The following is a 24,586-nucleotide window of genomic DNA, read 5'->3' as shown; positions in this document are numbered from 1 at the left end:
GTTAAAGTCTGTGGCCTATTGTCATTTATTATGCAAAAAACAAACTGGCCCAAAGCACATTCGACTTTCCTCAGAATTTGGCCATTTGAATGATAAAAAATGAAAACATAAAATATAGTAATAATAATAATAATAAAATAATAATATAATAATAATAATAATAATAATAATAATAATAATAATAATGTAGAGCTTCACGATTTTTCCAGCCTCTCTTGTAAAAAAAAAAGTGCGTATGAAAATTCATGGATAACAACAATAGCCAAATTAGTGTTCAAATAAATTTTAATATGGGCCACTTTTGATGCTTTACACCTTCAATTGGTCATTTTTTGTTTTGAGAATAAAGTCCAAGACTTATAAAATAATAATAATAGAATAGAATAAAAGTTACTTGTAAAATGTTTTTTTTTTTCTATTTACAAACAATACAGTAGCAAAAGATGACTTATCTTATGCCAGATTGTATGTTTTCTTGCAACACTGGATATTTGACTCCTTGAATTGATTAGCTGAAGTCACAACAGCCAATAGAGTATTCCGCTTGGTCTTAAAGCCTTTTGATGGGTTATTTTCACTATTTATGATGGCATAAGTCAAAATAGGACAAATGAAACCATGTATGGGACAAATTCTGAACGTTTGTCAGTAAGCGGTGGGTTTCCTAAACCACCTGAACCCCCAGTGGCTATGAGACTGCCACTACTGTACCCAACTGAACTTTCAGGATGGCTCCATTCAGTCATGTTGTTCACGTCAGATTCTGGCCTTACCATCCAAATGTTGCTGCAGAAATTGAGACTCATCAGACCACGCAAGCTTTTCCCAATCTTCTGTTGTCCAATTTAGTGAACCCATGTAAATAGTTTAATTTTCATTTCGTGTAATACTGTAGATCTAGCAGATCATCTGTTTCTGAAATTCTCAAACCAGCCTGTTTGACATCTAAATCCATGCCACAGTCACTCAAATCACCTTTCTTTCTCATTCTGCTGCTCAATTTAACTTTCAGCAGATCTTCATAATGTCTACATATCTTAATACACTGAGCTGTCATTTAATTGGCTTATTAAATATTTGCGTTAACAAGCAGTTAAACAGGTGAAACTAATAAAATGAGTGTTTCGTTTCATTGTAATATCACTCTGTCTGCTGCTTTATGATGTTTGACATATCCTTTTAAATCCGTAACACACAGGCTGTGATTTACTTGCATTTGTGATGCATCTGTTCTTTTTTGTTCCGTCCTACTTTATAGGAAAGTAATGAAATGGCATATCAGTGGACTCACTGGCACATCATAGAGCTCAGCACCATGGTACTGTGAGCAAAGCCTTTTCTCACTCTCCAAATGTGAAAAACATTTGGCCTTTAATGGCAAAGCCTTTCCTCTCAGATTTTTCCAAAGGACTTGGGCTGCTGGTGTAGCGTTTTGTGGGACATTGAATATGTGAAGCTAGTGTACTAGAAAGGCTGTTTCATTCAGTGCTATTAGCCTTTTGTAGCCCTGCCGCAGAGTAAAAAAAAACAAAAAACGTATGATCTTAATGAGTCTGAGCCTGATTGTTTTAACAGCTCACAGTGTCACTACCCTGGAAGTTTGACTAGATCGTTAAATCATTGCAACAATGGTCTTTCTCATACTCATCTCTCTATTTCTCTTTCTCTCTACTTTTTATTTTTTTATTTAGGTAAGTGTGTCCTGAGCTGAACTCAAGTGTAAAGTTTAGCGCCAAAGGCAGCTATAACACCACTAATATTCACAATATTAATAGCAGTGGAAATATGCACACAGTCTGAGCTCCTTCTGTGAAAAATTATTTCCAGAGACATTTGAAAATGTTTAGTTGAACTTCTAGCTGGAGACTTCTGTTGTTTTTTTTTAAATGTAAGATTATTTCCGTATTTCATGCTCATTTCAAAGCAGCGTCAGACTTAGAGGGTTTGTTTACTCAGTTTTATGAATGCTCAAATTTCATCCATCACATAAATGTAATGTTTACAGTGATAAACTGCCAGTGTGGGTTCATATTGTTAATGTGTTTGCATTGACTGTCTTCTTTACCTAAGTGAGGAAGAGCAGTATGACATGTGTCATGATTCTTGTTCTGATTCATTTCCTAATTCCATTGTAAATAGCCTGTGGGTGTTTTATAATTATATTTAACTGTAATGGGTAAAATCCATTTGTTTGGGAAGCTTGATCCAGATTTAGTTGGAATGCTTCACTAGTGAAGCTCGCCGAACATAGAAATATTTTCTCGAGGGGCCCGTGATGTTGACCCCTGGCCTATGGCAGAACACTCATGGAGGTCTGGATCTGCAGTAAACAAGTGTCAGATATCACTGCCTGAATCGCACTGTCCCTGAGTGGGTATTGCTTCTGTGTAGAGCATTAACCTTTACCACCTACCAGAATCAGCATTAGATGTGGTGATCATTGGCTTGTGCTATAGTAATTTTGTCTTTGGGTCTTTCATGTATAATATAGAATAAAAGGAATTTTCTAGCTCCAAGGATCCTCAAATATGACGAGCCCCTTGTGAGGGACCCCAATTGTATCATACAAATCCAGATGTTTATTTTTTGTCACCAACCTTCTGTATATATTTCTGCGTGAAACTATACAGTTTCCATGAGACTGTAAAGACAAGGTTTTTTTAATATTAAGGTTGGTTTTTAACAGCCTCCTCGTCAACCCGAACACAATCGTTGTTAAAATGTCTACCTTAACTGGACAAAGTCATGCTCCAAAGCCCTTTCCAAATGCATAAGTAAAAGTTTTGTAAATAGGAAAATAGTAGGTAAGGAACAGTCTAAAAAGTCTACACATTACATTAAAATGAATCTGCATTTTTAATGTTACGTAATTTCATGACAACAGTTTGTGAGGCTGAGCTGTTTTAGGCATGCACAGCATACCACAGAACTTCTCCTTCACACTTTTTATAAAATAAACCTAATTGGGCTGTGCATGAATGAATGGAGACCACTTGAAAGGGGATGAGATATGTTTTTTTCTCAATTCTTGTTGTTGTTTAACCCTAAAACAAAACTGTAGGTCATGATAAGCTCCTTGCACAAACAACCTATTTGGTCACATTTCTAGAGGAGGGAACTTTAAATATATCAGATTCATGATATAGACCATAGCCTGCTGTTTAGGTTGCATGTGATTTGTAGATTTATTGAAATGGTGAACTGCAGTGTTGGGGAAAGTTACTTTTGAAAGTAGTGCATTACAATATTGAGTTACTTCCCCCAAAAAAAGTTACTTTGTGTGTTACTTAGTTACTTTTTATGGTAAGTAATGCGTTATATTACTTTTGAGTTATTTTTGCGTTACTTTTCTTTACCTGGCTGAGGTTTGATCTCTTTCAGAACTTGCAGGTGTTTTTTCCACTTTTTTTTTATAGCAAAGCTCTGCATTTAATAACCACCTATATTACCTACAGCTTCAATTTCCTTTAAAAAATGTAGAATAAAATTATATTTTGAGAACTTTCTGAACCCAGAGATTTACATGCTGTATATACAGAATAATGACAGCATGTAATGTTGCTACTTTTGTATGTTTTGTGTTATTAGTTAAGTAAATTCTCACTGTCCACTGAGATAAAGATTGCACTAAAGCCTAAGAGTACTAACAAGAAATAATTTGTGTTAAAGCAAGTACAGATTTTAAAATGTTTAATAACAAAATGAACAGGTGAGATGATAAAAAAAAAATCCTCAAATCAACATCAGATCTTTGAGCTTTGTACAGACAATGAACAATAAATGGCTTCACATGGCCTTAACAAATGTGTAAATCATTTCCCAAAAGAGAAAAAATCTTACTATAGTACAAAACATAGTCGCTTCTACAGTAGACAGCTTATTATTATTGATTTATTTATTTTTTGAGTTTAGCCGAATTAATTGTTTTACCTGTAGAACAAAAACTGATGTCAATTATTTGTTGTTTAGCTGGAGGTGGGGTGCGGGTGTAGTGCTTTGTTTTTTTGTTTTTTCGAAGTCGTGTTTTTTTTCAGTTAACAAAAGTTTTACTTACACATAATCTACACTTAACAACAATCTTCTTTTCTTAGATGAGTTAAAAAATAACAAAAATCCATTGCAAAAATATAAGTCTCTGGCCTGCCATTGTTTCTGTTCTGACTGTAGGGATGACAATCGATTCGCAAATAAATCGTTTGTTTTAAACCGGATCTTCTACGTGAGCCGGTTGAACCAGTTCATTAAATTGAACGGAGCTGTTGTGAAACAGTTTGCGTCTTCGGTAAGTAAGTACTAACATACCGGACACCCCCTCTGACTGAAAATAAATCAATATCTTGAGTTATTCAGTTACTAGAACAGTACACTGACTCATCTGCTATGAAAAAAAGAGACCTGATGATGAGTGTGAGTTGACTGTCTGTTTCCTCGCAGCACGTTCTTTCATTGAGTGTGTGATTCAACCTGACTAAGGTAATTTTTATTCCACAATTCCACAATGTTTTTTAAAGCCAATTAAGTGAGGTACAAAGTAACATTTTTTTAAAAAGTAACTCAATATTACTTATTTTTAAAAGTTATGCGTTATATTACTTATTCCTTTGGAAAAGTAATATTATTACATATCGCAAGCTACTTATAACGCGTTATCCTCAACCAGTGCTTAATTTATGAATTGCGAGGTCCCGGAATAGATCGGGGTAACGGATCCGGCATGTTACCCGAGAATGTAGAGGTGTCCGCGCACGAAAGTAGAGAGCGGGGGCCAGGTGAGGAAGAAGGGTGTGGGGGGAATGTGGGGCGTTGGATGGTGGAGGAGTGTTGCGGGCGAAAATGAAAGTGAACAGTGGACAGGCGAGGAGTGCGGTTGAGGAGGGAGATCAGTAAAATGAGGTGCTGGATCAGATTTCAGAGGTGTCGGATCCGGATCCGGCATGTTTCAGCACAAATTAAGCCCTGCCCCCAACACTGGTGAACTGTCATCTGCATTGACAGGAAAGTACTCATATGTGCATGCAAATACTGAATTAGGTGACTTTTTAATTTGGGACTGGTTGGATGAATACACACAATACACTCTGTTTTATTTATTTATTTATTTATTTATTTATTTATTTAATTGGTAATTTGACCTATACATACTGTAAGCCATAAGAACTGATGCCCTATCTTGAAAAAAAAAACTAAAAAAACTAAAAAGCAGACTAAAAAGGCAGACAAATAACCAACAGATTACTTGCGTTTTTAGTTTCCCACGTTGTGTAGTTATTACTTTTACTCTCTGACCCCATGAAAAGACACTTCATTGCATCTGACAGACTTTGTAATGGAACCATCTCACCATGAACTAATTACAAGCTTCTGAATAACATTTAAGAGCCCATCTTGACCTGGCACAAGCATGTAAATGTGAAGGCAAGCAGGCTTTCTTTCTCCCTTGAGACCACTATCAGTGTGAAAGAATTCTTCTCTTGAATAAACACTAGAAAGTACACGTTGCTACGTTTAATGGCTTCGTTCACCCAAAACTGAACATTCGGTCATCCTTTTCTCACCCTTCACTTGTCACAAACTGGCTTTTTACACAAAAAACACAAGAAGATATTTGGTACATTTTTGTAAACTGTTAATCATTGACTTCCCACATTAAATCTGATATATGACAATATATGCAAATTACATACACTGCCGGTCAAAGCAGTTATTAAAAGTTTTATTAAATATTTAACAATTTAACACTTTTTTTTTACATTTAATAAATGCCTTGATAAACAGAATAATTTTCCGTAAAAAAACAAATACATGAAAAAAATTTAAATTGACCCCAAACTTTTGGCCGGTAGTGGTAGTTACATATGTAGGCCCAGGTCAAAATATATTAGCTATAACTTTATACACAGCATGTGTTCACAGATGACAAATATATATATAATTATATCTAATATATTTAACATTTATGTATACTGTATATGTGTAAGTCCATCGGTTGAAAAAAATATATAAAAACATTTTTGCAATATTTTGAAATATATTCTGCACATATGACATGTACACTGTAAAAAACTGGTTACATAAAAAAGTGAGTAAAAGCATTGCCTTAGAAATGACTAGTAGAATTTACTTTAAAAAATGAAAGTATTTCTGTTGTAACTTAGAACTGTTGAGTTCACTTAACTTTTATAATTATGCACATAGTTCATTTACTTATTAATTTAAAGGCAATGAGTATACCCACTTTTTCAACTAATCACATTCTACAGTGTATGTTATATATGTGAAATCCAAATTCACTGGAAAACAAACAAGTTGGTGCGACGCAGTGGGTAGCGATGTCTCCTCACAGTAAGAAGGTGGCTGGTTCGTGCCTCGGCTAGGTCAGTTGGCATTTCTGTGTGGAGTTTGCATGTTCTCCCCTTGTTTGCATGGGTTTTTTCCAGGTGCTCCGGTTTCCCCACAAGTATTGGTATAGGTGAATTGGGTAAGCTAAATTGTCCATAGTGTATGTGTGTGAATGAGAGTGTATGGGTGTTTCCCAGTGATGGGTTGCAGCTGGAAGGGCATCCGCTGTGTAAAACAAATGCTGGATGAGTTGGTGGTTCATTCCGCTGTGGCGAACCCAGATTAATAAAGGGACTACGGCGAAAAAAAATTAACGAATGAACAAACATGTTGACTTAACTGCAACTGCAGAGCTTTTTTTAACTGACACAGCTTAAATTGAGTGAGTAAAAGTGCAGTGCTTGGATTAAAAGTTGAGTCAACTGAAAAAAGCTGTGAAGCAAGTTGAATTACAATTTCAAGTAATTTTTTACACTGTATGAACTTGCAGTGTATGTCACATATGTATCTGCATCCATATCCATATATAACATTTCTACACTGAAAAAAATTATTCAAAGATGATTCCTTGGATTTATTCAATTTTTTTCACGTTGAGTGGTTGTAAACAATTTATTTGGGCTGAATTTAAACAAACAAATTAAGCTGAACATTATTAAATTTAATTTGTTTGTTTAAATTCAACACAAATACATTGTTTGCAACAGTTTTGCATGCAACACTTTTTTCAGTGTATATGGTTCTGTAGTATTTTTTTTTATATAATTATTAAAAATATCTACTTTAACTAAACAAAAAAGAATCTCATAAAGATTTCTTTATCCTATTCACTTTAGAGGAAAAATAAATAGAAATTAAATAATTTTTTTGTGTGAACTATCCCTTTAAGCATGCCTACCTCCCCAGTGATCTGTGACTGGTAAAATGAGTCCTCTACGGCAACTTAGTGAAAGTGACAGTCTTTGCTTTGAAAAGCCACATGCTTTTGAGATCCACGAGAAACACATACTGCTCCATCCAGTGCTACTGTACCCGAATGATGTGTGTGTCCCTGATTGCTCTCTGCAGGAGCAGTTTTAGGTGTGAAGCATGCCAGCGTTAATGGAGCGATGTGTTTAGTCAGTCTGGGTCGTAGGATACATATTTCATCACGCACGCAAACCTAAGTCCCACATACCTAACCGCCCGGCGCGCTTCAGTCGATACATTACCTCAGACATCAACATTCAGCTTAAACCTGTTTAAACATTCCTTTGCCAGCAGATTCCACTCACCTGCCATATTTCCCATTGATTCACTTTCTCTGAGCTCCTTAAAACGGCCCTGTTTTCAGTGGGAGCTTAAATCAACAGTATTATTTACAGGGAAGTGGATCACACACCTGCTTTGTGATTATGTGTGTTTTCTTTCCTGACGTTTCTGCTGGATGAATGTTGTACTGTGTCAAAGGTAATATTTAAATGTTTGGATTGTGGATTTTAGGTTACTGGTAGGAGCCCCACTGGAAACAAATGGACAGCATCAGACAGGAGACGTGTACAAATGTCCCTTAAGCAGAAGATCTGGAGGACCCAGCTGCTCCAAACTCAATCTTGGTACAGTTTTTTTTTAAATGTACAACCCCAAATCAGAAAAAAATGGAACAGTATGGAAAACATTAATAAAAAAATAAAGTAGTAATTTCAAAATTTACTTTGACTTATATTTCATTGAAGACGATACAACAAACATTATTTAATGAGTTCCTCGATATACATATATGCAGTTGAAGTCAGAATTGATAGCCCCCTTTGAATTTTAGTTTCTTTTTAAAATATTTATTGTTTAACAGAGCAAGGACATTTTCACAGTATGTCTGATAATATTTTTTCTTCTGGAGAAAGTCTTATTTGTTTTATTTCAGCTAAAAGCAGTTTTTTAATTTTTTTTTTTAAACCATTTTAAGGTCAAAATTATTAGCCCCTTTTAAGCCCCTTTTTTCAGTCATCTACAGAGCAAACCATCATTATACAATAACTTGCCTAATTACCATAACCTGCCTAGTTAACCTAATTAATCTAGTTAAGCCTTAAAATGTCACTTTAAGCTGTATAGAAGTATCTTGAAAAATATCTAGTCAAATATTATTTACTGTCATCATGGCAAGATAAAGTAAATCAGTTATTAGAGATGAGTTATTAAAACTATAAAAATGAATAGGGGGCTAATAATTCTGACTTCAACTATACTTTTTAAAAAAAATAAACACATATTCCAATTTTGGTTCTTGCAACATATTTGGGGTTGTATTAATTTAGTCATATTTAGTGTCACAATCATTACATTTAATCAGTTTTTCTTTTTTAACTGAAAATTTGATTTTCTCTCAATTAAATGGTTTGTAACAATATGCACCAATTCATTATTATAATAAAAAAATATAATTTTTAATGATTATTGTTTTTTTTACATTTAAAAATAAATATGTATGCTTTCTGTAAGTTTTAGAAAAGCATTTTCATGTTTAAGAGTTCATTTACATCACAATTAACACATAAACTTAACCAAAGTTCATTAGTGGAGGCTTTTTTAAAAAAAAATCTTTTAGAATTTTGATTGATTTACTTCTAAAGCACTTTTCACTACGCAGATATCTTAAAGACTTTATTTATAAAACATGTTCTATTAGATTGTGTCGGCTTTAATTATATGAGGATTTTTTTCTATTCACTTGCATTCTTTTGAGGAGAATTTTAACACTGATAAACCAAATATAGTTTTTTGTTTGTTTTTTTTTTGTCAAAAATACATTGTAAAAACTTTGTCGTCATCAAAATAGCCTTAGAAGCTATATTGACGCTAAACACAAACAAACACCAGATCATTTTGAGATAATTTGCAGATACAGCAATTTTCTTTAGAAAATACAATTCAATTCATTTATTTTTCTTCGACTTAGTTCCTTTATTCATCAGGAGTCGCCACAGCAGAATGAACCACCAACTTATCCAGCATATGTTTTACACAGTGGATGCCCTTCCAACTGCAACTCAGTACTGGGAAACATCCACACACACTCATTCACACACATACACTACAGCCAAAATAGCTTTCCTAATTCACCTACAGTGCATGTCTTTGGAGGGGAAACCGGAGAACCCGGAGGAAACCCACACCAACACGGGGAGAACATGCAAACTCCACACAGAAATGCCAACTGACCCAGCCGGGACTCGAATCAGCAACCTTCTTGCTGTGAGGCAACAGTGCTAACCACTAAGCCACCGTGTCGCCCCATACAAGTTAATTATACAATGTAATTTGGATATAATGAATAAGGATTCTTGCATGAAATCTCTTTTTTTTCATTGTTAGTGCTTCAATATCTTTCTTCATTAGTTTAAGAAAGTTTTAATCTAAATTAAAACAATTAAATCCTAATGAAGCACATTTTCTGTTTCCATTTAATTTTTTCTGTGGTACACTGAAATCTTCCTTGGTTGACTGAAAATTTCCTTAACTATAATTAGAATCATGAGATTAACTCAGGGTGACTGTGGATTATAATTACTAGATAAATAATTAGCATAAATACTTTTTTGTGAATGCACTTCAAAAGGAACTGTTTTGATTCACTAGCACCACATAATTACTTCACAAAGCTTTCATAATAAGGGTTGGAGTTGTGGTTTGGCTAAAGTGTTACCAGGCATCCCTTTTGAAAAGCAACACATTGATTCGTTCAGATGCACTCCTGATGTTTAATTGAGTTTACATGTACACATCTGGGTTCTTCACTACACAACGCAACATTTATGCCGAGCATGTGTGTTCTATATAATGTTAAGTGTGCCGATACAGTCACCCTGCCATGAGTACGCACACGAAACAGATGCACCCTGCAGATAAAGTCAGGAATGTCTAGACAGGATTAACAAATATGTTTACAGTTAGAGGAAGTCCCTGTTTAAAGTACATATGCTACATATGGAGTGTGGTCAGATTTTATAGCACAGCCTTTTATTTTGTTTCCACATTGGCAACATATTTTGAATTTGTTTCTCAAGGAAGGATATCGTTGACAAATGTATCTGAACGAAAGGAAAGGATGAGACTTGGAATGACCCTTTCATCTAACCCTAAAGACAACAGCTTTGTGGTGAGTATGTTTGATTACGCACTGTAGTTAAAGGTGCAATAGGAGGTTTTGGAAAATGCTAATGTTGGCCTGATAACACTGAAAGCCTGATAACACAGTTGGCCTGATAACATGCAATCCTGCAAATTCCCATCCAAAGCCACTCCTCCTGAACACATGAGCAAGCCCTAGACAACATGGACATGAACTTTGACATAATCCTTTCTGCCCAAGCAGGGTGTGTAAAAGTATGCAATTACTGTACATAATTTGACAGGCAGTTAGGACAGCCCATAGTAATATTTGGACCAAATGTTTTGATTGGACAAACTTTTCTTAACCACCTTTTCTTCACCACCTTTAATTTAATTTAATGTTAGCTATCAGGATGTGAAGAGACTTTCAACCAGCATAACAAAAATAGTTTCTGAAGACAATCACTTATTGCACCCTTGAAAATGTTTATTCAATGGTACAGTATATACACTCACCGGCCACTTTATTAGGTACACCTTACTAGTACCAGGTTGGACCGCCTTTTGCCTTCAGAACTGCCTTAATCCTTCGTGGCATTGTGCAGTTGTTGCACATCCATGATGCGAATCTCCCGTTCCACCACATCCCAAAGGTGCTCTAATGGATTGAGATCTGGTGACTGTGGAGGCCATTTGAGTACAGTGAACTCATTGTCATGTTCAAGAAACCAGTCTGAGATAATTTGCGCTTTATGACATGGTGCGTTATCCTGCTGGAAGTAGCCATCAGAAGATGGGTACACTGTGGTCATAAAGGAATGGACAGGGTCAGTAACAATACTCAGGTAGGCTGTGGCTTGACACGATGCTCAATTGGGTTTTTGGACCATTCTCTGTAAACCCTAGGGATGATGAAAATCCCAGTAGATCAGCAGTTTTTGAAGTACTCAGACCAGCCAACTGCCACGTTTAAAGTGACTGAAATCATTTTTCTTCCCCATTCTGATGCTCAGTTTGAACTGCAGCAGATCATCTTGACCATATCTACATGCCTAAATGCATTGAGTTGCTGCCATGCTGTCATGTAAAATTTGTGTCAACAAGCAGCTCAGGTTTACCCAATAAAGTGTCTAGTGAGTATATATTACATTTATGTGGAATTCTAAAATGCTAATATTTACAATTTACTCGCCCTCAACTTATTCCAAACCTTTCTGATATTCTTTTTGTGCTGTTATTGTTGTTATTGGACACAAATTGGGATAATTTAAAAAGTATTGCAAACCGGTATAGCCATTGATGTCTTAAGTAAAAGTGTGTGTGTCTGTAAATCAGTTGGTACCAATTTCCAGCATTCTTATAATATATGCAGGAGAGGAAAAAAGATTAAGTGAGGGTGAGTAAATGATTGTGCAATGTTCATTTTTGAGGGGTCTTTTTTCAGTGGTTATGCATCATCCAATATCTGTGTAAGACTGAAATCATAATGTTTCTCAAAGTTCATGATCTTTATGTAAATCATAACTTAATCCTTTTAATTCTCTTTGTGATAATTTACAGGCTTGTGGTCCCCTCTGGTCATATGAATGTGGCAGCTCGTACTACAGCACTGGAATTTGCTCCAGAGTCAATGCCAGCTTTAAATTTTCCCGCACTATAGCTCCTGCTTTCCAAAGTAAGCAGAGCACACCTGCACCTTCTATTTAATTGGTACAGTTTTTGACATTTTAGTAATATGTTTCCACTTTCTGTCTTTGCCGTGGACTTTATTTTTGTGCTCAATTTGGCCATGACTTTTCCTGGATCTGCCATGGGCAATTTATTGTGGAATTAATCTTATTGTTAAAAAGAAAATGATCGTGACTGCTCATAAAAATAAAAAAACGTTGTTAAATTTTTTTTCTAAAGCAAAGATCACAAGCCATGTTTTAAAAATTAGCTTCTGAACAAATCTATTAACGTTTTATTAGTTCATTATGCCAAAATCATCATAAAATATCGAATTCCCGTCATCAGGGTGTGAGACATACATGGATATAGTGATTGTCTTGGACGGTTCAAATTCGATCTACCCCTGGAATGAGGTGCAAGACTTCCTTATCAACATCCTGAGGAAATTCTACGTTGGACCGGGACAGATTCAGGTATTTTTGACTTTCTGAATAACAGCTGTGTGAAATATCATTTGTGTCTTAGTTTTTGTAATGTGAGGTGGATCATGTTCTTGTCAGGTTGGAGTACTGCAGTATGGAGAAAAGGTGGTGAGCGAGTTTCAGCTGAATGACTTCCGCTCTGTGGAGGATGTGGTCAAAGCAGCCCGAAAGATTGGCCAGAGAGGAGGAGAAGAGACCAACACGGCACTGGGAATCAATGTTGCACGGTACTATGCATACAGATACTTTTGAGAACTTACAATGAAGGCGAACAATTGGTCTAAATATTACAGCATAAACCCCAGCTTCAGCAAACAATCAGTCTGGAGCACAACCATTCTAGTTTACAACAGAGTGTGATGTATTTACAATTAAAATGTTGCATGTGCTTATCCTAGGTGCTGCAGTCTCTGTAGATAATGTGGTAAACAAACAGTGTCAGCAAATGTGAGGATTGCAAACTGTTATAAATGACCAAGGCTGTGATTCTGTTTGTTTGTTTGTTTATAAACTACAGTGATATAAAGAATAATACAATTTATAACAACTGTTTTCTATTTTAAATATATATATTTTAAGATGCTAATTTTCAGTACTGTCAGTTGCCAGGCAGTCTTAAGTATCACATGATCAGTAACATGCTTGGTCATCAGGAAACATTTCTTTTTGTTGTCATTGCTGAAAGCTTTAGTGCTGTTTAATTTGTAACATTCAGAATCTTTCCTGCCATTTTAATTGGCAATTTAATGCACCATACAGAATACTGAATAGTGTCTTAACCATCCTGTTGTCTTAGAATTCTGTTCACCCTTCAGGTCAAAATTTTTGCATTAAGAAACAACATCTTCATTACAAACTCTGTGAATATCTAAGTTCATCAGTGTGGAGTATTTCACCAACGTTTAATCGGGGGACAACACTCATTTTCGACTAAAGGAAAGGTTACATTTTCTAAAGCTAAAAGTACCTGCATTAGTGTAAAAAAGTTTTTAACAAGGCAGTATTCTCAGCAGATTCCTGTTGTGGGTTTGTGTTGTAGTGTGCATGTGTGAGCCAGTAGTTTATGTGGTGTAAAAAAGGATTAATAGCTTGTGAGTTAAAATTGACTGGAAGGACAACCATTGTACCCTAAATGTGAACAACCTTCATGAAAATACAAAAATGTTCTTTTTTTTTCTAATGTTGGGGTAATTAAAAAAAAAAGTCACCAAACTTCAACATAAATGTAAAAAATTGTTTAGTATTTTTTGCTGTTAAACTGATGCCCGGATAATTTTTGACCCGTAATTCAACATGAGGGTTAAAAAATTGTTTGGTCACACTTTATTTTGATGGTCTACTTGTTGAATTTAAGTTACATTGCAACTAATTCTTATTAGATTATAAGTAGACTTTTAGGTTGGGGTTGGGGTTGGGTTTAGGGTTAGTGTAAGTTGGCATGTACTTGCAAAGTTTCAAATACAGTAGTCAGTTAAATGTCTGTTGAAGGAGCAGTATTAGCAGATATTCAGACCGCAGACAGCACACAGTCTACTACTCAAATGGACCATCAAAATAAAGTGTTACCAATTGTTTAACTACATTTACAAAATATAAACTAAATGGATGTCTGTGATCGTAAATCATGTAATCTCTGGATATTCACAGCTCAGAGGCCTTTAAACAGGGAGGCAGAAGAGGAGCAAAGAAAGTCATGATAGTCATCACAGATGGAGAATCACATGACAGCGCAGACCTGCAGCAGGTCATTGAGGAAAGCGAGAAGGACGGCATCACCCGATATGCCATCGCTGTAAGTATTGCCTTCCTTAATTTACTTACAGTCTCTGCTTTTTTATTTGCTGTGCCATTGATCAGAAGCCAGGCCATTATAAACCAAAGATTAGAAAAGTCATTGAGGTCACATTCAGCTGCTGACACAAGTGAAAGAAACCCAGTTCTTTCCTATTTATTGAGTCTCAGATTTGAGACGTGAGCTTGAGCACTCAGCAGCAATGCGTCACGTTTTTTGGGGTTTTTTCTTAACACTAGGTACTGGGTTACTACAACCGCAGAGGCATCAACCCTGAAGCTTTCCTAAATGAGATTAAGTACATTGCCAGCGACCCCGATGATAAGCATTTCTTCAACGTGACAGACGAGGCAGCTTTGAAGGACATCGTGGATGCTCTAGGAGAGAGGATCTTCAGTTTAGAGGGTTGGCGATTTCACCACAACGGCACCACACACAGCATTGCATCATAGTCATAACACAGCCCAAAACCTCAGCCTGTAAATCCTTTACATCTCTGCCCAGCACTACATTGTAAATCTCATTGGACCAAAACTTCAAATTTATACCACATCTCTTTGATAGATTGTGTGTGCCAGCTCACACATTAAGACCACTGAGCTCTGTTGTAGGAAATACTGGACTTTTTCGCTCTCCTTTGTGTTCATTTTGTCTCTGTCTCTGCAGGGACAAGCAAGAACGGGACAGCATTTGGTCTCCAGATGTCTCAAGCCGGCTTTTCCACACACACAGTGGAGGTGAGTCTGGCTGTCCATCAATTCTCAGTTAACTCTACTCCTAAAATTCGCAGCTCTTTTTTATTTTTTCCAAAAGCAAAATCGGATTAAGTCCTCCTTATGTGAACCAGGAGTCAGACGTTCACTGAATGTTTAGGTTTACCTTCTTTGAACTAAAGCCTTATCTTTCCAACTTTCTTTCTGTCTCCTTAAACATTCTTCATTTCTTCTCTTTTCTTCTCTTTCTTTAGGTTGTCTTTATGTGCCGCTGTCAGTAGTACAATACATCAAAAATATTACACCTTTACAATGGTGAGCAGATAAGATTTCTCCCTGATAACTTAAATGGATTTTCATTCCAAAGAAATGAATATAAGCTCCAAGTTTTCCCAGGGCATGGATTATTGTAAAGTGTGGAAGAGCCGCAACTCCGGGAAGAAGGAAGATGTCTACTCTTTTCTTTCCTTTTCTTTTCTTGTGTTTTCTTTTTCTTTTTTCTTTTACTTTTACTTTTACCTTTTCTTTTCTGATACTAAAGCAGGGGTTTAGTTCCAACCCTGCATCAAGACAATTACCTGTAGGTTTCAAACAAGCCTGAAGGACTCAATTAGCTTGATCTGGTGTGTTTAATTAGGGTTAAAGCTAAAGTGTGCAGACCTGTGACCCTCCTTAATGACATCTGTGAATCAAAGGGATTGAAAAAAAACATATATTTTACTCTACCTCATGTGGATTTAAACTCTTAAAGAAGATATTTTGAAGTATGCTGGTTGTTGGCTCCTATAAACTTCTATAGTAGGAAAAAAATATGGTAACACTTTTTTTGATGGTCCATTTGAGTATTAGTAGACTGTCTGCTTTATATATGTTGATACTGACATTTAAAAGTCCTTCAACAGACATTTAACTGACTATAAGAGACTTTGTAAGTGCATGTCAACTTACACTGACCCTAACCCCAACCCCAACCTAACAATCTATGTAATGAGAATTAGTTGCAATGTAACAAATTTAACAAACAGACCATCAAAATAAAGTGTGACCAAAAATATTATACAACTATAGAGCATTTTTCAAAATATCTTCTTGTGTGTTCAACAGAAAAAAAGAAACCTAAATAAGTGAAGGGTGAGTAAACGATGGCAGAATTTTTATTTTTGGGTGAACCATCCCTTTAAAGCTAGCTTGTCCTCCTGCACAGACTTAGCATCTGACACTCCCATACTGTACCTGCTGTTCGGGCAGGCCGTCTGCCACACTCAGTCCAAAAAATCAGTACCTAGTAGGTCTGTATCCATCCAAGATCTTCTCCCAACTGTAATGCTAATCATCTCTGTCCAGGCTGGAGAGTTCGCTGATGCAACCCGTCTGATTTTTCCACTTCATCCCCTGAAGGCAAGCTCAAACTGCCGTGAGAGATATTAATATCTAGTCTTTTTTTTTTACTTTGGTGGAAGAAACAGATAGGAAAACTCCAGATGGCCATTGGGATGACTGGAAATCCAATCTATCAGGCCTCTGGATGATGCCTGGAACAGCATTTGCAACAAAAGCAACTTGAGTGTTGAGAGGAGGGATAAGTTGTTGGAAAGAATGTTTGCACTCGAGGAGAAAATCATACCCCTGAATCCAGATGGTCCTCTCTAAAGTGGGATGCATCCAGGTTTAAATATGGCTCATATATTACACACATTCAGCATTTCTTCATGCTTCACATGGCTGTAACTTCCACTGACATCGAGGAAGACGAGTCCACCATCCCATAATTATTAATGGTCAAAGTGATATTTTTCAAATAAACTTTATTCATGAAACAGAAGCGAATAACAGTGTATACAAAAGCTGTAGAAAAACATAAGTGTATTTTCATATAAATGAAAACATTTAACCCCATCAGCATCATTCCACAACACAAATTAGCATACTTGGAAATAAAAAGTGCACAAATTCAGATGTAGTAGCACACCTTTCGTGCACATCCTAATGTACACCTTTTATAGCGAGTCCAACAACCAGTATTTGAAAGGACGTGAGAAAAAACAAATCTTCTTTTAAAAAGGGTTTACTGAAGAAATGTAAAACGAAAATACAAAGGTACAATAGATTCAATATAACTCATTTAAAAAAAACTGTGTTGCTTCTAACGTCCATAGCTGCAATCTGACCTAAACGTACAAATTTATAAAATCATGACATGAGCCAAAAATACCAAAAAAAGTTTTTAAATTGTATTATTACATTTAGATAATACTATCATTATGAACTCTTAATACATTTCAATATCATTTTTACCAAGTTTTAACCTTTTTAACTTAATTATGGTCACAAATGAATTACACATATCTGACTCCTACACCAGACAATAATGCATAAACAACATGACAGAAGAAATTGCATAAAAAATAAATAAATATAAAAAAAATCCACTACAATGTGTTATTTGTTCATCATTAGAAGCACTAAATAAGAATGATTAGTTACAGTTTTTAATAATTAAACAGTGTGAGGTTATATTATAATAATAAAAACATTTAATTTACATTTGAAATCTAATTTTTAGCTTACTCTGGAAAAAAGACCCAAGAAAGGTAAGAAAAACCCAAGATCTTCCAGACTGAGCAATTAATCCAGGAAGGGACTAAAGTAGAGCAATCTATTTCAATTTAGTTTGACATTTACAGGGTTTATAGTTGAGAATCCAAGTGCTTTTATTGAATGTCAGTTCAAAAGATCCACTATAATGGAAAGGGCAGACAGTGGTGTTGATGGGAGCAAAGTTTACCTGAGCATAAATTAGACATACAAAAGCCAAAAATGAGAAAAACATGTCCAGTAAAAGTGTTATGAAGTCTAGTGGTTGATAATAAAACTAGCCAAGAGGGAAAAGTAAAGCACCACCTTCCTGGTGGCATCGGCTGTAGTGCTTTGTTACTCTGATCTTCAGTATGCATTCGTGGAGCTTGTTGAGTAGAAAAGAAAAGCACGCTGGATTTATGGTAGCGGTGATGTGCAATGGACATCACACACGGCCAGCGCTCTTTCATTTACATGTGACTTCTTTCGTTCTATGAAGCCAGGACTCAGTAAAGGCAGAACAGAAGTTGTTGAAAAGATGAGGTCACACCATAAAGACACACAACACAGGAGTCTTTCTGGAAAACGTTGGTGGTTTCATCCACGGTGCATTTTGTTCTCTGATTAAAAACCAGAAAGGCATGATTATCAGCGCTCTGTGTTTATGCTTGAGCTCTGAAGTATCCTCTGAACTGGAGCAGCTCGTTCCCAGTGGCTTGCGAGTTTGGTAAGAATGTTCCTTCTGGCCTGCGATGGCTCGCAACGTTGCTGTTTGTTTATGTGTAAGCAACCGCCCGGGAATTTGAGCTCTCTCTAAACATGAACTCATTTCACTTGCTCACATTCCGACTACTGTCTACATAATTGATAGTGCGGGATGCCAAGCATTTTGTTCATAATTTACAGCCGAATAAACTCGTCACTAAGGGAATAAATTGTTTATGAGATTTCCATGGCAATTGACTGGAAAGCACTTCCAGAGAAATTATGAAGGAGCTGGACGGACATTGAATGAGAATGATTAGTATGACTTTGCTGAGAGTGTAACACGGTCGAGAATGTACATGCAACTGGAAAATGTGGATTTATTTTTATAAACTGTGCTTTTAATCTACAGTTAATTCCTTAAGATATTTTTTGTTAAAGAGTTTCCCAGCACTGGGGGTTTATGGGTCAGTGTACTCTCAGTGCTAGGTTGCAGGTGAAAGGGCGTTCACAATATATGGTGGTTCATCCTACAGTGGTGACCCCTGATAAAGCAGGGACAAAGCTGAAGGAAAGTGTTTTTTGTTAAAGGGATAGTTCACACAAAACTGATAATGTACTTATCCTCGAGTGGTTTCAAATCTGTATGAGTTAATTTTTCTGTTAAACACAAAAGAAGATATTTTGAAGAAAGATGAAAACCTTCCAACTATGCAAGTCAAGGGTTAAAGGTTTCCAGCTTTCTTCAAAATATCTTCCTTTGTGTTCAACAGAAGAAAGAAAGTCAAATAGATTTAGACGTTCTAATACCTTGTGCCATTAAGGAATTATTGCTGCTTTTAGGTCACGGATTCATTTTGGTTTATAAATCCTTAAAGGATCTGGCACCATCTTACTCATCAGATCTCCTAGATGTATATAATCCTGGTAGGTCACTTAGGTCTTCTGATCAGTTTATTCTTTCTGTACTATGGTCCCGGTGTAAGCGAAGTGGGGATCGGGCTTTTGCTGTTATCACCCCAAAGCTCTGGAACAAGCTTCCACCTCACATTAGACATGCTCCAACTTTAATTTTTTCTGTTAAATACTAAAAGAAGATATTTTGAAGAAAGATGAAAACCTTCCAACTATGCAAGTCAAGGGTTACAGGTTTCCAGCTTTCTTCAAAATATCTTCCTTTGTGTTCAACAGAAGAAAGAAACTCCAAATAGATTTAGACATTCTAATACCTTGTGCCATTAAGGAATTATTGCTGCTTCAGGTAAATAATATAAAAATTTTTAACAATTCAGTGATTGATTATATTATTCTTTAGCAACTGTTTCACGATTCATCCATTATAAAAATGCTTTGACCTTGTTAACACTATCACTTTCTATTCTATTTTCCATGCCATATATAATATACTATAGCTAAAGTATGGAATAAATTAAGAGATTACAGTTCTCTGAATTTATAGTTTATAATTATGAGGGAGTAATTTTCCTCTTCTGAAAAAGCCAAATTTGGATAAATCTGTGCTGTCCAATTTTAGACCTACTGTATATCAAAACTACCCTTTTTATCTAAGCTCCGTAGAGCTTTCTGGAGCTCAACGGTGTTCATGAAGTTTTTCAAGGCATATATTAATGCCCTGAATATATTGCAATTAGTCTAAAATGCGGCTGCGAGACTTCTGACAGGGACTCGCAAGTATGAGCATAGATCCCCAGTTCTTTCCTCTCTGGGCTGGCTGCCTGTTAGGTCACGGATTCATTTTGGTTTATGAATCCTTAAATGATCTGGCACCATCTTACTTATCAGATCTCCTACATGTATATAATCCTGGTAGGTCACTAAGGTCTTCTGATCAGTTTATTCTTTCTGTACTATGGTCCCGGTGTAAGCGAAGTGGCGATCGGGCTTTTGCTGTTATCGCCCCAGAGCTCTGGGACAAGCTTCCACCTCACATTAGACACGCTCCAACTTTATCTGTTTTTAAAAAGCTTCTGAAACTGCATCTTTGTTTTTTAGCATTTGAGCTATTATGTTTTAATTGTGGTGATGCTGTGGCACAGTAGGTGTTGCCTCACAGCAAGAAGGTCACTGTTTCGAGCCTCGGCTGGGTCCGTTGGCGTTTCTGTGTGGAGTTTGCATGTTCTTCCTGTGTTTGTGTGGGTTTCCTCTGGGTGCTCCAGTTTCCCCCATAGTCTAAAGATGTGGTACAGGTGAATTGGGTTGGCTAAATTGTCTGTAGTGTATAAGTGTGAATGAGTGTGTATGGTTGTTTCCCAGAGATGGGTTGCGGCTGGAAGGACATTCGCTGCGTAAAACAAATGCTGAATAAGTTGGTGGTTCATTCCGCTGTGGCAACCCAGGAATAATAAAGGGACTAAGCCGAAAAGAAAATGAATGAATGAATGGTTTAATTGTTATGCATGCGATGTAAGACTTATTTTATTAGTATTGATTGTTTAGCCCTTTGAGCAAAGTTGTGTTGTAAAAAATGTGCTATATAAATTTTTGTTTAATCAATAAAATACTAATGAAGATGTTAGTTTTTCTTGCCATAAAATAATGGGTTGAAATGTTTTACTACATGATTCTATTTATTTTTAGACAATTCATTATCATGTTTTAACTTTAAGACTTGATGTGGACTAACCTTGATTTTCAGTCACTGCAGATGAAAACATTTGTTATTCTGATACATTTGTATTTGTTTTGTTTTTTAAAGAAAATGCTCTGAATGACCATATTTCTGTTTGAAGTTTGGATGAACTTTGCATGCCAGACTAACTTTGATTTGTCATATGTTTTAGTTGTTTTGATTACTTCTGTTTGTAAGTCTTTGTTTTGTAAAATCATCTGCCGAGTATTAACTCTACATGTTTATGTCATTTGATGCCAATGTCACTAACATTTATTTATTTATTATTTATAACTTTATTAATGTAGTGCCGTTGACAGCAAATGCACATCAATGTAAAATTAGCTACAGCAATGCTCTCAGGTCTCATAAAAGAAAATTCGAAAGATGGAAGATTTGGCAAGTTAAAACGCAATAAATGTCTTCATCCATCCATTTAATGGCCCAGAGTCTGTAGTTTGATGCCATAAGGGTTGACAGAAATAAAGAATATGGTTAGTTTCCTGAATTTTATGTGATTGTGTATATATTGGTATGCTCTGTCTGCAGGATGGTATTTTAGTGGGAGCTGTGGGAGCTTATGACTGGAACGGCGCTGTGCTAAAGGAGACTCGGCAGGGGAAAGTGGTTCCACCGAAATCCTCCTATGAACAAGAGTTCCCAGAAGAACTAAAGAACCATGGAGCCTACCTGGGTAAAAAAATGCATACCTACTGTACACATTGATCCAGGGCTATCAGTGCTTATAGCAGAAAAATGCCTCAATATATTATCTGTCTATCTGTGTTAAGGATTGCTCTTCATTCAATACTCTTGTTTTCTTGTGTTGGCAAGAGATACACACACTCGGTGTTGGGTGTTTTTAGTTACAAAGTAACTAGTTGCTGTAATTGAATGACTTTTCCACTGAAGAAAAAGGTGAAATAAGGGATTATTTTTTTATTTAAGGTTATTTAATTACAGTTACTTAGAAAATACTTGTCTTGAATAATGTACCTAAAATCAACAGTTCTATATAAATCAATTCGGAGAAGCAGAATAATAGGCATAATGTTTTTAATATTTTTTATAGTTTAAGACTAATTCTATTTTTCAACTAAAGAACATTTGTCATTTATCAAGACAACTGCATATGCTTAAGAAAGAAATTAGTTGATGAATATATGTGAAATATATATGCCCTGAAACTCTATGTGCGCAGGCTGATAGGTCACCTAATCTGATTGGTAGCTCTCACCTCAGCAGCCAATAAGCTTGCTCCTCATCAGTTTAAATGCTCCACATTATTTTATGCTGTCAAGCTGCACCATGTATTCAGAGATTCTCCTCCACCCCAGCTCCACCTGTGCTTAGATCTGCTATGGGGGATACATATAAATTATATTTGCAGCAGCAGCGTGTTATATTCTCAGACAGCATGTCTGTGCCACTTGCCACTGGCTTGCATGGTTCAGGGCTTGTGGAGCTGCGTATTGATGGATTTGCTCTTTGGTGTTTAGACTTTCAGCAGTGAAGATTAAACCACACTGAACTAAACTGAACTTAAACTGAAAACTGGGCTGACACAGTTTCAATTTAATATAATCTTCAATGTTAAGCTACTTTGACACAATTTTCATTGTAAAAGCGCTATAGAAATAAAGATGAATTTAATTGAATTCTGTATATACGGGCAGTAGCAGGTCTCTGTACTTGCTCTGCCATAATAATCAAAACAGCAGCAGTGTAGCAGATAGTGCCAAGACCAAATACATCAACATTGCCATATTCATTACCATACTAAATCCAGAGTGTGTTCATGACAGAAAAGGTATACATTCAGAGAAGCAGAGTAACTGTAAATATATACTTTCTGTTATTTGCATATACATGTATTACATTTTGCATTTCGATAGATATGTTGTTAAACTTTTAAGTCCTAATTTTAAACAAAACTAAAAAAAAATCAATTAAAAAAATTACTTATTTTAATTTCTATAGTATATGCATTTTGATTTATTTGAATCAGTATTTAGTCAAGTAATGAGATTAATTATTGAGTATGTTACTTTTTAGACAAAGTCATTAGAAAAGTAATTTAAATGCAGTTGTAATGCTGTAGTATTTATTAACTTTTTGAAGTAACTTACCCAACAATGCATGCAATATACCTGTTTTAAGACTGACAAGCATTTATAATCATCTGCAGGTTACACAGTGACGTCTGTGGTGTCTGCTCGCAGTGGCCAGTTATATGTAGCAGGGGCTCCTCGCTTTAACCACACAGGCAAAGTCATCATCTTCACCCTGAAAAATACAGGGGAGCTCACTATATTGCACTCACTCAAGGGACAGCAGGCAAGTGCATCGCAGATTCTGCTCCAACCCAATCTTAACTTTTGTCTGTTTACAACATTCTTGTTTTACTTGTATCTTATGTTGTCCGATGTATAAACACCAGTAATCAATTGGTGTTTTCAATATGGCACATCTCTCTTCTGGCTTTCATTTTGTGAAAAGCAGACTGTCTAGACTTTAAGCCCACACAAGCCATGTGCTTCTCATCACAGTTCTGAAGCATGCGGACAAATTCACTCGCATAAACAAAGCAAAGATATTGAATATTTATCATTTAACAGGTGATTAGCACCATAGTAAACAAACAGCCTTAAATAACACACATATAAACGATAAATACTATTTCAACTTACAGTACTTAAACAGGTACTTGTGAGTGACACATTTCATTTATGTTGTTTATGCTATATATATATATATATATATATATATATATATATATATATAGTTTATCAGTTTAAATCTTTATTAATATTTCCAAAGAGATGTTTAACAGAGCAAGGAAATGTTTACAGTGCTTTCTACTTGTAATGACAAATTTATGACTGTTGTCTTGCTCATGTCAAGTTAAAAACAGATTGTGGTGTACAGTATTTGTTTATGTCAAGTTGTCATAACAAGCAATGTCATATTTGCATTTAAAATGTCATAACTGAGAGAATGACACTTATTGACAATTGTTATAAGCATCCATAAAATCTCATTAATGTTTATGACATGTCTTATGAACACCCCTTCAAGTAAAGTTTTTCACAGGTCTAAAAGTAGTAATGAGTTTAATATCAATGGGGGTGTTTTTACAGATCGGCTCTTATTATGGCAGTGAGATTGCTCCAGTGGACATTGATAATGATGGAGTGACTGATAACCTGCTGGTGGCTGCACCCATGTTCTTCAGTGGAGGCTGGGAGAAAGGCAAAGTCTACATCTACAGAGTCACCGAACAGGTAAAGACCCTTCAGTCCTTTAGTATGTTGCTGCGAAAAACAAGTTAATTAGCTATCGAGCGATTATATTACCTCCTGTTTACTTCTCATGTGGAATGCAACGCTGCAGATGTTCTCTTTTGTCCTAAAGCCTAAAGAATCTGAGAAACTGCGACTGTGCATTAATGCATTTTCTCATTAACGGTCTCACATAAATTCTGACAGGCCTTTGCCACCTGCTATACCGCGCACCAGAGACTGGTGAAGGGTGAACTCAGCAGGAAAATATTCCCCCTTGAAATGTAATTATACGAAGCTCACAG

General features: G+C 35.9%; 1 protein-coding gene across 2 annotated transcripts in view; it reads left to right on the top strand.

The window, feature by feature from the left end:
• itga11a (integrin, alpha 11a) overlaps nt 1-24,586 on the top strand; it is an 80,578-nt gene that overhangs the window by 28,976 nt on the left and 27,016 nt on the right. For both annotated transcript variants that reach the window (XM_056461641.1, XM_056461643.1), the window contains exons 3-13: nt 7,822-7,934; nt 10,386-10,477; nt 11,992-12,106; nt 12,448-12,575; nt 12,663-12,811; nt 14,232-14,376; nt 14,616-14,781; nt 15,043-15,113; nt 21,550-21,694; nt 23,189-23,337; nt 24,141-24,284. In XM_056461641.1, coding sequence (XP_056317616.1) covers nt 7,822-7,934; nt 10,386-10,477; nt 11,992-12,106; nt 12,448-12,575; nt 12,663-12,811; nt 14,232-14,376; nt 14,616-14,781; nt 15,043-15,113; nt 21,550-21,694; nt 23,189-23,337; nt 24,141-24,284 — 1,417 coding nt within the window. The remainder of the gene's footprint in view (nt 1-7,821; nt 7,935-10,385; nt 10,478-11,991; nt 12,107-12,447; nt 12,576-12,662; nt 12,812-14,231; nt 14,377-14,615; nt 14,782-15,042; nt 15,114-21,549; nt 21,695-23,188; nt 23,338-24,140; nt 24,285-24,586) is intronic.

Source organism: Danio aesculapii, chromosome 7 (assembly GCF_903798145.1).
Source record: "Danio aesculapii chromosome 7, fDanAes4.1, whole genome shotgun sequence".
NCBI classification, from domain to species: domain Eukaryota; kingdom Metazoa; phylum Chordata; class Actinopteri; order Cypriniformes; family Danionidae; genus Danio; species Danio aesculapii.
Note: the sequence above shows the minus strand (reverse complement) of the source record. Positions and strands in the feature narration are given on the sequence as shown.